This window comes from Strix uralensis, chromosome 10 (genome assembly GCF_047716275.1).
Source record: "Strix uralensis isolate ZFMK-TIS-50842 chromosome 10, bStrUra1, whole genome shotgun sequence".
NCBI lineage: Eukaryota > Metazoa > Chordata > Aves > Strigiformes > Strigidae > Strix > Strix uralensis.
The window spans coordinates 3,568,987-3,581,837 of record NC_133981.1 but is presented as its reverse complement, the minus strand read 5'-3'; the positions used below and the strand labels follow the sequence as shown (position 1 = coordinate 3,581,837).

Below are 12,851 nucleotides of genomic sequence, written 5' to 3'. Positions count from 1 at the left end.
AGCAGGAGCGCACCAGGAGCTGGACAGGATAGAGCCAGCAAGCAGCAGATGGCCATGCAGAACTGTGAAACCCGTTAGCGAGATGCAACGGCGTGTCCTGCCCTGAATCCCTCACAGATGCAGACGTCGTGCTGTACAAGGGGCATCCCCCTGTCGCTTGTCGCAGCTGTTAGCACATCCCAGGGCAGCAGCAAGTCGTATCAGAGAATCAGGTTGTGACTTGGTTAGTGTTGAGAAAGACTTCGAGATCCTTGGTCCGACAGCCGTTAGAAAGCAGATCGCTCCCGAGGCATTAACACCGGATCTGAACAGAGCCAGTCACTGCTCAAGATGTTCCCAGGGCACTCCCCCTCCCAGCATCTGAAGAGCTTTTCATTCCTGTGTTAGAATGGACTGCCCCAGAAACCAGGTGGCAAAACATCTTTAGGATAGGAAAAGTAGTCAAGGGAGGATAATTGTTTGATGTATGCAACCTCCCACCAGGAAGGGAGGAAGCATGAAATCCGATCAGTGAATCTGAGGAGTCCCTCCAAAATCTCAAAGAAGAGGGCACAATCAATTGAGATGAACCCAGAGCTCTTGGCTTCCCAGGAGCAAGCAATTACTGTGCCCCGCTGCACAGCAGAGCGTACATAGCTGGAAGCACAGCCTGTGGCAGAGCTACTCAATTACACTCTACCAAGATCTCCTGGATAATTTATCTGAGATCTGCTGGGCAGATAGCAGTGCACCAGCTCCAGCTCTGCTGGGCCAGGTACTTGCATGCTGTCTTCACAGCTAAGAATAGCAGTGGCGCACTGCAGCTGCTCCCCAAGAGACCAGGAGAACAGCTAGAAAGACAGGATCTCCCACAGCAAGAAGGACCTCAGCGAGCCTGGAAGGCGAGGATGGGGGAAAATGCACAGCAGGAAACCTACCCGCAATCTCAATCTAATTTCAAGCCTGCCGTTTAACTAGTCTGATCAATATAGCCAAGTTTGAGAAGTCTGAAACACGGTCCTGAGCTGTGGTTGCACAAGCAGAGAAGGGGAAATCACAAAGCTCCTGGCATGTCAGCTTCCCATCATGGTGCTGACGCTGCAGTTTGGGGGTAACATCACTGTCAGGAAGTTCAGGCTCTAGAAGGGCATCACGGCAGAAAATAGGAAGAGCAGAACTTCACCTGCCTTGCACAGCTCTTCTTTGGCTGCTTGATGAACTGAGGAGTGAGGTTCAGAGTACTGGCAGAAGCCTTTCTTGCAAAAAACGGATTTTTCCTAGAGCACGTAACGCTGCAGTAAGAATGAGGGCATTTCACTGAAAGCAGAACTGCAGCATTCTCTTATACTCTCATACTCTTAAGAAAGACCTTTTGGAGATCAGGCAGGGGTAGCCTTCCCTGGGATGCAAGGAATTCGTAAGGAAAAAGGACATCTACCCCTCTCCCTGCCTTTGGAAGATAAAGCCGAGGAAGTCAGTGTGATGGAGAGCAGGCAGAGCCTTTGGGCCGAGAGCACGGTGCCATGCTGGGAGCACAGTGCAGGAAGCCAGGGAGAGGCATCAAGGAACACTGCTTCGGTGCAGAGGGAAGAGGAGGGTGTCATCTCCCTGAGAGTACAGCATAGCCAGACAAGAAAAACAGGAGTGTCGCACGCAGTGACAAGAATTTGAGCTAAAACAGTAAAGAGGTCTATAGGCAATGGGCTTGGGCTGAAAGTAGACATGGTTCTGTCAGAAAAGTAACGAGTTGCTGAACAGAGAATAGGTTTGGGGCCAGGCAGAAACACAGGTTTTAAAGATGGCAAGTATGGATGGCAGAGGAGGGCTTGGGCTACGGCAAGATCTCCAGTGAAGGTGAAGAGAACCGAGCAGAGCTGTACAGTTCTTGCAAAGGGAGAGTAGTATCAGCAGCCTGCCTAGGAGACTACGCCCATGTGGCAAGCAACGGAATAAAACGTGAACCAGGGCCCCAGGGACAGTGAAAATGTCCCTCTGCCCAGTATTATCAACCACACTGGTCAGTCAGATGAGCCTGTGCTAAAGAAGGTGAGCAGAAAATTTTTTCCTGCTTTGGGTATATGGCCTCAGCTTCCATCTGCTGATCACCTTCCATGGCTGTCAGCTAAGATTAGACTGATCTTACACCAGCTCTTGGAGGCAGATCAAGTCACCTCTTGAATCCTTTCTTGGACAGGCTGATAAAAGCATCGTGTACCTCCCATGAGACTGACTCTCAGTGGCTCTTTAACCCTTCCTGGGGTCCCCGACCCTGTCAAGCAGCTGTGCAAACTTAGTCAAGGTACATCTAACCTAATAGCACAGGAGTCCAGGAGCACAAGGCAGCCAATTCTGTGTCTCACCTCCAGGCAGCCAAATAAACACTTGACAATTAATTGAATAAACCGATTGACTCTGCAATGAGTCCAGGTCATCTCTCTCCTGGCTTAGATATCTGAGCCTAGCCAGCAGAGCTGAGATATCAAGCAGACTTTCCCCTCTATCCCTAACGCCTTCTCAAGGGAAGGCTCCTGAGGAAGTGTCACAACTAACAAGCATCTCGAACAGCCTCGATAGACAGCAGGGGCCAAGGCTGGTGAGTCAGGCGGGGAAGGCATGGCATGGGAAATCTTGTGTTTGCACTGCAAGGGCAGCAGAGCTTCTCAAAAGCTGAGCTTGGCTTGAGACCAAGACCAGATCTTTACAGTGACTGTCTCCCAGTGCAAATCCAGTCAATGCTAGAGGTGAAAGTCTTCCTGTTATTTCTACCCCTGAGGGCTCCTCGTAAAGTGTTGCTGCAGAGGCCCAAAAAGCACTTCAGTGAGAGCATGTCGGGGCTGCTGGGACACCAGGACTGGTCCCCAAGCGTGTAAGAACAACAGGTTTGCAGCATGTTACGCAGCCGTGCCAGAGGCTGGCTAGCTGCGAGGGCAGCACGGAGGGTCTCGGGAAGCAGCCGGACGACTACAGCAAAGCTGACACGGTTAGGAGAGATGAGATACAGCAAGTCTTCAAGTCGCTGCCTCTGCCACAGACATCTAATGGCAGACAGAAAGAGAATGAAAGTGAGCTTCACACCCCCACCTCTTCAGGTCCACGAGTGGGAAGAAACTCCCTCAAAAGTGCAAGATTAACAAAATTAGATTAGCAAAACAGAGATGAGCTGCAAGCTGTTCCTTCACACAAGGAAGGACCTCTAGCAGGCCATAACTGGCAACTCCTAGCCTGGAACGGTTCCCTTTAATTAGGTCAGTGCTTGCCGTGCAACATGCTGCACAAGATAGAGTATTTCAGAGCACACGGACACTTGCCCACCAGAGGAGAGCCAATACCGGAGGCAGAGCAACAGTCAGGGATCCTTCCCTTTCTCAATACATAACTGAGACGAGTGCCAAGTGCCAACAGCTAGGCTCTCATCCTGCCCTGTGCTGCCCCCGCTCACCTGCCATATTTCTACACACCTAGGACTATTTGGGAAGCAGCTCACTTGCCAGCATATGCTCAGTGCCTCAAGTTGAGGTGTTAAGTAGGTACTGTACGCACAGGCAGACTGTGGCAACCTGGAGTACAGGGCTGCCCTTCCCACCTTTGCGTGGGAAATGTTGGCAAGGAGTACTTGGCAGCGAGCTGTACCGAGAGCCCTGGCTGAATCCCAGGCAGCTATCTACAGGCTGTGTTAGTGCCGTAACAGCCTGAGCAGCCAGTCCTCTGTGAGCACAATCATTTCTGATTGCAGCACAGTCATGTGCCAGCTGGCAAGCCCATTTTTGTGGCACAGTTGTGCAATAATTCCAGAAAACATTCCTGTAAACAATTCCTGTCCTGCTGCGGCCGCTACCCCAAGTTGTCACATCACAGACAGAGCTTCCAAGGCAGATGGCTCTAAGGAGCAAGACAGTGCGCACGCAGCCTTATCATCACCAACCGAACACCCAAAGCCAAGGGACAGCAGCTTCTCTGTCCCTCTCTGCACTCCCTCCAACCCACAGCTGAACCGTCTGCAGCCCTTGAATTAAGGGAGTTCTCCGTGGCTGTTGCCCAAAGCAGATCCTCCACGATTTACCAAGATTTAACTCCTGCAGATCTTGACTCTTCAGATCACAGTACTTTGGCGTTTGTTTAATTGACTTAGCAAAAGCACATTCAACCAAAGATTATCCAGCTGCTAAGCCACATTAGTGTTATGTGCACACATGCTAAATCCCTGAGACAGATACAGGGTTTTTCTGCAGTGCCGTGGGACACTTAGACTATTAGTGTCAAACGCAAACACAGAATATAGTTTGCAAGCCACTACCCACTTGCACGCAGGGAATTCCATTCAATGCACGCTATCTGTCACACTCAGAGCTCTGTAGAACAAGAAGCACCTTGTCCTGCTCAGGAAATAATCTATGGCAGCATTTTCATGCATGCTTGCCCTCAAGCAGATGTGCTTGCTCTTACCATTGTGTTGGGATGAGCTAGAAAGACTGCTAGGAATTTGCTTTTGCACTGCTCTGCCTAACAAGACCCATCCTGGGATTTACAGGTACCCAGGGCCTCTGGATCAGAGCAGGACTTGGAAGACTTGGCGATGGCAGCAGCAGACTGCTGACACGGCCCAGCCAGGAGAGGGATTTGGCTCCCACTGGCTGACTCCGCTTTTGCAACTCTTTCCTTTAGGACACCCCAGTTCCCCTCCCAGGCCCTACTCATCTCTCTCTGCTGCCTTCCCTTCCCTTCCTGTTCCCTCTGGAGCTCCCCTGCCTGCCAGCACCTGGACCGAGGTGTTTACCTGAACCACCTGAAGGGTGCCTGCTGGCATTTTACAAGCAACCATTTTTCCTCAACTGCTGCTGCAGTGGTTAAGTGTTTTGTTGCTATGGCCACACAACCAGAGGATTAGGAAGTCAAGTACAGTAGTTTCTTCATCTTAAGAGCCTTGGGTGTTATCCTGCCAGCAGCACAGTAGAGATAAAGGTATTTTTGGCAGCCTGATTGGTCTCTGTGCTCCAGCCTTTCCATCCTAGCCCCCACCATCTTTCAGGGGGTGAAGGGACAGAATGTACCTATTCCTTCCATCACAGATACACTCCTCCTCCACCCAAAATGGGACTCATCCTTTCCTTCAGGATGGAAAATGGTGGCTGAAGGTACTGCAATATCCATTACCTGCACGGAGCTCTCCAGACAAATTCAGACTAACATAGTCCAAGGGGGGAGACCAAAGTCAAATGGAGTGACATAAGCCCTCTCTCTGAAGAAAACATACCATGTTCAGGCCCCAAAAAGTGCAAGCCATGTCAGCACCTGCCAAGGCAAGGCACTGCTCAAGTCCTGAACTAGCAGAGCTGTTCGCAGCGTTACCCCAGGGAAGGCAGGTGGGGTCTGACTGATCTGGCAATGGACTGGGAGGCAAAGGAGCACGAATGTGCCAGAACACTTGGGTTGAAAGACAAGCTCAGTTCAGCCGTTGCCTTGACAATTCCACCCACTCCCTGCAGGGTCTCTAGGCTTATTTCCTCCAGCCTGCACACTGAGCAGGGCAAACCCGGGTGACACCAGAGATGGAGAGCGCACAGGTGCTCAGTCTCCACCCAGCACAAGTGTAGCAGGCTAACTGTCCTTGCATGCAGCTGATTTCACCACGTTGGCTTCACAACTGATTCCCTTCTCCCATCCCTGTGGTTCCAGGCTGTGCAAGGGCTTTGCTCCCCTTTTAACCCCTATTCCCCCATCATACACTTTTTCCTAGCCCAGCCCTTCACACTGCCTTGTTCACAAAAGTTAACAGGGATTGAGAGTGGACTGGTACAACTTTGCTGCGTTGAAGGGTTATAAAGGCTTTGTGCCACGGTAGAAGCTATCATGAAGGTCAGAAAAATGTTTATAGTGGAATTCACAGAACGTTTACCTCTTACAATGACAGAATACTGCAACTTCTTCTCATGGGTATTTATTTGGCTTTTTCCCTATGCCAAATAAATACCCATTTACCCAGATATACCCAAATACCCAGAGCCCAGGGACTCTGGGCTGGAAGTAACAAGCTTCCCCACTGTGCCTGCCTGCTGCCTCAAGCCCTGGGGGTGCCAGTTCTGAGCACCAATGGGCACTAATCATCCAAAAACTTAGACACCTCATCCAGACACAGCCAGAGGAAAGATAATTGCTGGCTTTACCAACTCTGAGCCCCTGGAACGCAAAACTCAGGGATTGTGTGCTCAGCCCCTTCCCATGGTGCTCTTCTGCCTACTCTGTTTCTCCTCTTTGCTCTCGCAGAGTCAGGCTGAAGCTTTATCAACTGCTTTTTCCACAGCATTGCTGCAAGCTTGCTACCAGCCCAGCGCTGGACAAGCCTGTCAGGTCTTGGGAATGCCATGAGACCACACCCAGGAACTGTGGCACTACTGTTGTGAACAAAAGCAGCCCCCGAGACAAGCTGTTTTCTCTCCAGTATTTTCTTCTCTTCTTGGGAGATTTGTTTCATCTTACAGAGAACGCAGAGGTGGACTCCAGCAACAACTCAAAACCATCCTATTGATCTCTTTCTCTGGGGAGAACAGTTAGCATCAATTATGAAAATTGTCAAACAGTGATTTTTCTCTGGAATCAAGAAACTTGGTAAGTCAGTCTTACACATTTTCAGTGCTTTACTTGTTTGTCATTTTATTTTCCATGTGACGAGAGAGTACTAAAATTTGGCTGGTGGCTGCTTCTGAAGGAAATCACTAGAAAAAGAAAGACTCACTGGAAAACCTGCAGAGACTACAGAAGCGTTTGATGCTGTTAACAGCAACCTCTTATCTAAGAGCCTTTTTATCCCCTGTCGGCCTAAACACATGGTGTTTGCTCCACAGGCTCTGTTCTTTCTTCCCTAGCCTAGCTCACTGCTCGATTTTGCCCTAACACAGAATCAGACTCCAGAAGGGTGCCAGAATATCCTTTGTTATGGCATGAGATTAGGCTCAGGTCCAGGGTCCCCATTCCCTGGTTGCCCAGCGGGAACACGCAGCCTTCCAGGCTAAATCCTTTGTGCCAGCACAGCGCTCGCAGCTTGCTCCCAGCAGATTCTACCTCTGCTCATCACCAGCACCCAGAGTTTTTTTTTTTTTTCCACCCTGCAGTGTCAGGAAGGTCAGCAGGTGCAAAGGGAGACAGGATAGATGCAGAGTGAGGTCTGCTTGGTTTGAAAGGCTTCCTCCCCCCTCCCACAGCACAGCCATTTCAAACCTCTGTGGATGCATTGGACAGAGAAAGTGCTGTGAGCTCCAAGCATGCAGGATGCAGAGATGCCAGAGCTCACAGAGTTGAGGCATGCGATGAGGACAGGCAGAACAGACACTCAGCTGTTATTGGCACAGTTCCTCACTCCTCTAAACGGGCTGAGGCAGGAGATCCTGTGTTTAGTGGCCAGCGTTTCACACAAGGCCAGGCTAGAGAGGAACAGGCCTCCTGAGGTTTGTTTGTAGATACAAAACATGTGCTCCAGGGTTCTCAGAGCCACACCAGTGCAGCCCTGAGCTCCCTTTACCAGATCCTCATTTTGCTGAGAAATGCTCTACTCCGTCCCATCTCACCTGGATCTGGGCACTTCCAGCGGGCTGCTTCCAATCCTCAGGAAGTTATCAGAATGGGTTGAGGAGGAGGAGCTGGAGGACTTGACCTCGACTATCCCTGCGGAAGGCAGCCTGTCTTCAGACTGCTGCGCCCTGCTCCAGAGCACGGCTTGTGGGGACGATGCACAGCTCTTCCTCCTGTGGGATAGAGGACTTGGGTGAGAAAGCCGCCTTTCCCACACACTCCAACTAGGAAGCCTTTCCACAACAGGCTGGATTTTATCCCAGCAGCTACAAGCTCTTGCTCCCACTGAACCTGCCCTCCTCCCTCCCAAGGAACCATGAGTCACGGGTAACTGCTCAGCGACGACGGGGGTACACTGAGCTCAACCCATCTTAGCCCATTCCTTTATGATCACCATCCACGTGACCTGGAAATCGGAGACAGGAGAATGCATCAGCCCACACACATACAGCGATGGCTTTGTTTAGTCTAGCTGTAAAAATGCCTCAAGCAAGGGGCCTCCCAGCAGGGAAAGACCATTTCAATCTGCTCTAACTCTACAGAGTGTATCAGCCAAGGAGCTCAGCCCAGGTGGGCGTTTGTGCGCACTGATGAGGGTGACAGGGACACGACATGAGTGTTATTTTCCATTTTAGTGATTCTCTTCAGGCACCTCTGACCACACTTCTGACCACGTGCTCAGAGCTGACATTCGCTCCAGATGTAGGTGCATTTCAGACCTCTCCCTGCCTGCACTGCCTGGAATCGCTCTGGCTTCTTTTCCAGCCAGTACATTCAGATTTGGGCACAGTTCACTGTCCTTTGCGGCATCAGGCCTTAGCTCACAGCACCATCCAGCTACATGCCAAACAAGCACAAATATTTGGGACTAATTCACATCACTGCTGCTCTGCCTTCAGAAGATTTTCTTTCTTATGTCAGGTTTGGTTTTTTTTCCTGTAAGAGTCCTAAGAATTTTTCCCCTTCCAAAACCACAGTGAATTGGACAAAGACCTCCCTATGTACACAGGTAAAGGAAAAGTCTAAAGCAAACAAACTCAAGGAGAAAAGACCTTGTTCTTCCTGAAATCTGGAGAGGCATCTCAGCTTTGACTGAGATCTTGAGCACTGTCAGCAAGTGCAGTTAAAGACAGGTTCACTGTACAGTGGAAAGCATGATATCCTCTCCATTTCTTGAAGTGTGTCCACCCTCAAACATCACACCACAGCCTCTCTCAAGCATTATTCATCTCATGTTATCATAGCTGCCAATATCTCCAAGCACAGCCTGCAGAAACAGGCTTGTACAGCTAAAACCCAAATGCCTCTCCCTGCAAGGAGACCTCGAGGCCACTCGTTTTCAGGACAACACAATGAAGCACATCCCCTCCTCTCCCCGCTCATGCTATGCACAGTCCAGCTCACCCAGCTTTTAGCAAGCCCTACCTGTTCTCCTGCCTACACAGCCACAAAAAAACTGCAGCAAGGCATCCGTCACCAGTCCCCTCGCTAAGCTCACTCATGGCAAGGCTCACAACCTTCCCTTCCCCAAGCTCATGCCCACAGCATGGGCCCAAACCACCCCCGTGGTAGCAGCAGCTAGTCCCAGCACAGTCTGATGTCTCCAATAGGAGTGAAAGCAAACCAGAGTTAGAAAACACGTCACAATAATCAAGCCCTGACACACACAAGCGCAACAAACCTCTTCCAGCATGCTCTGGCCACTTCACACCTTGTGAAAAATCAGGTGTAGGTTTTGTGCTGCAGGATTTAGTCTGCATGTTCTGAGCACTCAGAGCAATGTAAATGCTTCCAGTTTACTACTCTGCAGCCAGGCAAGTGGAAAGTTGTTCCCTACTTGCTGCAGCCACTTTGCTGTGGATAGGTAGGCTCTGTGTGTTAAAGAGGACTCTGTGCTGCTCACTTGGCAAATGCAGTTTGGGACTCCCCATCTCCATTTTGCGATTCTGCAGGAAGATTCTCTCTTCCCCTCTTCAGCATTTTATAAATTGAATCACAGCGTGCTTTAGAAGGGCTGCTGCCACTAGCGTGGCTGAAGGCTCAGTCCCAGAGGACTACCAACTGCCTCCAGCACAACCCAGATTTAATTTAAAATAATTGCAATATAAAATAGCATCTTCACATGTGCTGAGGGAGAAGAGAGAAAAATTAAACTGTGAGGGGCAACCTTACAGCAAGGTTCCGAAATCCCCAAACAGCACCAGAAACTCCACAAGCAAGCACAACGCCTGCCGCAGAGCAGCGGTCACCAGACACCTTCCCCACTCCCCTGCACCCCCTGTGTGACCCTCTATCCATAGGGAGCCCCGAGAATTTCACATTCTACCCCAGAAGTATCTCGAAGCAGCACTGCAGGCAGCAACCTGCTTCCAGCTCACACACCTTGCACTGTTAGAGGGGCTAAAGTTTACAGGGGCTTCTTGGCCACCCAGCCCACCTACCACTACCTGCAGACACTCCCCTGAATAATCTCTTCCATAAACTGATTAAGCTCCGCTTTAGGGCAGCTAAACTATCTCCACTGTTCCCTGGGGAGGCTGTTGCCAAATGTCATTTTTCTGGTAGTTTGGATTCATCTTTTAAAAGTAATAAAATCCTTTCTGGATGAAGTTTAACAGCGAAACTGGTGAAAATGAAACAAAGCTGCTTTACTCTCATCAGGGGACAAACTTCAGGAGTATCCCCGCAGAGCCTGACAGTGGGGTGGTCTCCAATTTTTGGTGCAGAAGTTCTGTAGCACAAGTTGCAGCAGAGCCTCCCTCCACTTTAAGGAACCCATGCCACAGAGAGCAGACCTGGAGGGTGAGGGACTTCAGAAATATCTTTTCTACTGTGCTCAGAGCCTGCCCCTTTTGTTCTGCAGCCCACTGAGTGGTTATCTCCTCACCATGCTGCTTGAGCCTGTGCTCCTGCTGGCATCAGCTCCACTGCTTCATACGTGAAGCTCCCAGCTGCTCCAGGGGAACTTTCCATCCCCAGGGAGAAGTCGCTGCTCAGACTTGTGGTGCTGCCTCGGTCTCTCTGCTCTAGAGAAAAGAAAACAGAGCTACCTGAAGACCAGCTTGGTCTCGCTGGCTTTCTCTCCCTTTAAACAATACACTTCCCACGTGCCCTGGGGCCGCGTTCTTGTGAGGCCCCGAGGGAAGCATACCCATTTGTAGTCACCTTGATGCCGGGAACCCAAGCCCCCAAGTGATCAACCATTACCAGCACCCAGGGGTGCTGATGCTCGGCAGCAGCACTCACTGAGCATGCAGATCTCTTCCAGGGTGAGGCCAGGTGGCAAACTCTTCCTTCTGGGGAAGGAAAGACAAAAGTTACCTCAGCCACGCTTCAGGGCTGCGGGGAGGCTGGCCACAGCCAGATCTCTGTAGCACACAGCAGATCAGAGCAGGGGAGAGCTAGCTGTGCAGGGGCAGAGGGGATGGGGCCGATGTGCAGTATCCGACTCTCCTAACAGTCCCAGCCCACACACCCTGTGCTTTGAGAAGGAGGCAACAGGCTGCAGACAGACATGTTTATTCAGAGCCTCCAGGGTAGGCTTTGTTTCTTTCTGCCCCTCCTGAAATAGGAAGGGGTTAATGTTTAGCAGGTCTGTTAAAAACCAGCTGCGCCCCCCCCGCCCCCCGCCCCCCCGCCGCCAGCAGTGCCTGACAGAGCAAAGCCTGCTTGAGCCAGAGCACACATCTCTGGGTTCATCCGTGCTAAAGCAGCCACGGACAGTCATTAAGCAGAGAGCACATTTCAGCATGGACAGTTTTTCAGAGCACAACATGGCCACCTCACAAGCCTCAGCCCCATTTTGCAGCCTTCAGAGTGCAGAATAAATTAAAGAAAACTGGGCCAGGACACCAGGGCTTCCATCTCCCCAAAGAAACAGCACTGACAGGCTCCCTGGCTCTGCAGCCCATGCAGCAGCAGGCACAGGCTCCTTACCTCTGCGACTTCACAGCAGAGAACTCCTCAGAGGTGATGTGCTTCAGAAAATTGAAGCAGAAAAAGAAAATCTGAGCAAAGGGAGAGAGAAGAGCGGTTCAGGAATGAACCTGAGGCTCCACGCAGCCTCTTATCTTGGTGGGGAGGTGCTGGCAGGAAGGAGATAGGAAGAAATCTGCAGCTACCAGCCTCCAACGTGCCATGGGCTGCCACCATCCCATCCTGGGCCTCCTCTGACACGTTAAACTGACCCTCTGTTCCCTGCCGCAGGGAGGCCCGGAAAGGAAGGTGTACGACAAGTCTCCTTATCAATGCCTTGCACACATGCTGCAAGCACACGGCAGGTATTTATGCTATCAGTGCAGAATGGAAAAGAAACAGCCCCCAGCAGCTCCTCATACACCCAGGTAAGCAGCAAACCCAGCAGGACTAGCAGGGTTTGAGCCTCACGCCCCAGCTCAGCACCGCAGCTGGATCACACCTGGAAGCAGGAGGTCCCTGCAGCGTCTGCGGTCCCCCAGTCTGCTCCGTGGCATTCACCCCACTGGGGGTCTGCCACCCCATCTGCCCGCGCAGAGCTGAGCCCTCCTACAGTGGGGAGCAGGGAGGGTTAGAGACAGCCGTGCACCCCCTTTCCTGTCGCAGCTATCGACTCTGCTCATGGCCAAGCAGGCAGCAGAGCAGAGCTGCCAGGCTCGAGCCAGCAGAGATCTGGGAAAGGAATGAATGGGAGGAATGATACTAATACAGGGGTCCTGGACTCATGAAAAATGGAAAATAGGCCAGGGTCCTGGCTCTGCTGTTCAGAGGCAGGGGATTCCCTGGGGAGATGACAGTCTGAGGAGCAAGAAATTAGCAACAGGGTTAGACATACTCCCCACCTCTTGATTTCTATCCAAAAAATGATATTGCAGTGTACCGTAACTATAGTTAGAGCAATCATTTTTTGCTGTTAAACAGTGAAAGATATGAAGAGAATTAGTTCCACTAACCCTAACTGCCCCCCGGACCCATCTGTGCACCCACAGATACACCCTGCCACGTACTCAGGCCGGATCCTGCTTCATGAGCCCACCAGGACATGCAAACCACATGCAGCTGCAGCATGCAGGCAGGAGGGCTGGCACTCAGGACAAGCACACAAGGCTACACAGCTTTATTTCCAAGCTCCCAAGCAGTCACACGCCTTAAGCATCCCTTCTCATTGCCGAGCTGACAGAGCAAGTCCTGGCACCCTTTCACCCAGGGCCTGAACACTAACGGCACAAAAAGGGAACTGGCAGGACTGACACTCACCATCCAAACTGTAGGCTGAGGGAAAAGCATTCCCACACATTACACATGAGGAAGCAATGGGGCAAGGCTCCTATTTT

At 51.2% G+C, this 12,851-nt stretch overlaps 1 protein-coding gene across 5 annotated transcripts in view; it reads right to left on the bottom strand.

The window, feature by feature from the left end:
- The window catches only part of MTMR14 (myotubularin related protein 14), a 34,231-nt gene that overhangs the window by 3,942 nt on the left and 17,438 nt on the right, over window positions 1-12,851 (bottom strand). For all 5 annotated transcript variants that reach the window (XM_074878920.1, XM_074878922.1, XM_074878921.1 and 2 more), the window contains 4 exons: window positions 11,479-11,549; window positions 10,789-10,838; window positions 10,430-10,568; window positions 7,539-7,715 (listed from right to left, as the gene is read on the bottom strand). In XM_074878920.1, coding sequence (XP_074735021.1) covers window positions 7,539-7,715; window positions 10,430-10,568; window positions 10,789-10,838; window positions 11,479-11,549 — 437 coding nt within the window. The remainder of the gene's footprint in view (window positions 1-7,538; window positions 7,716-10,429; window positions 10,569-10,788; window positions 10,839-11,478; window positions 11,550-12,851) is intronic.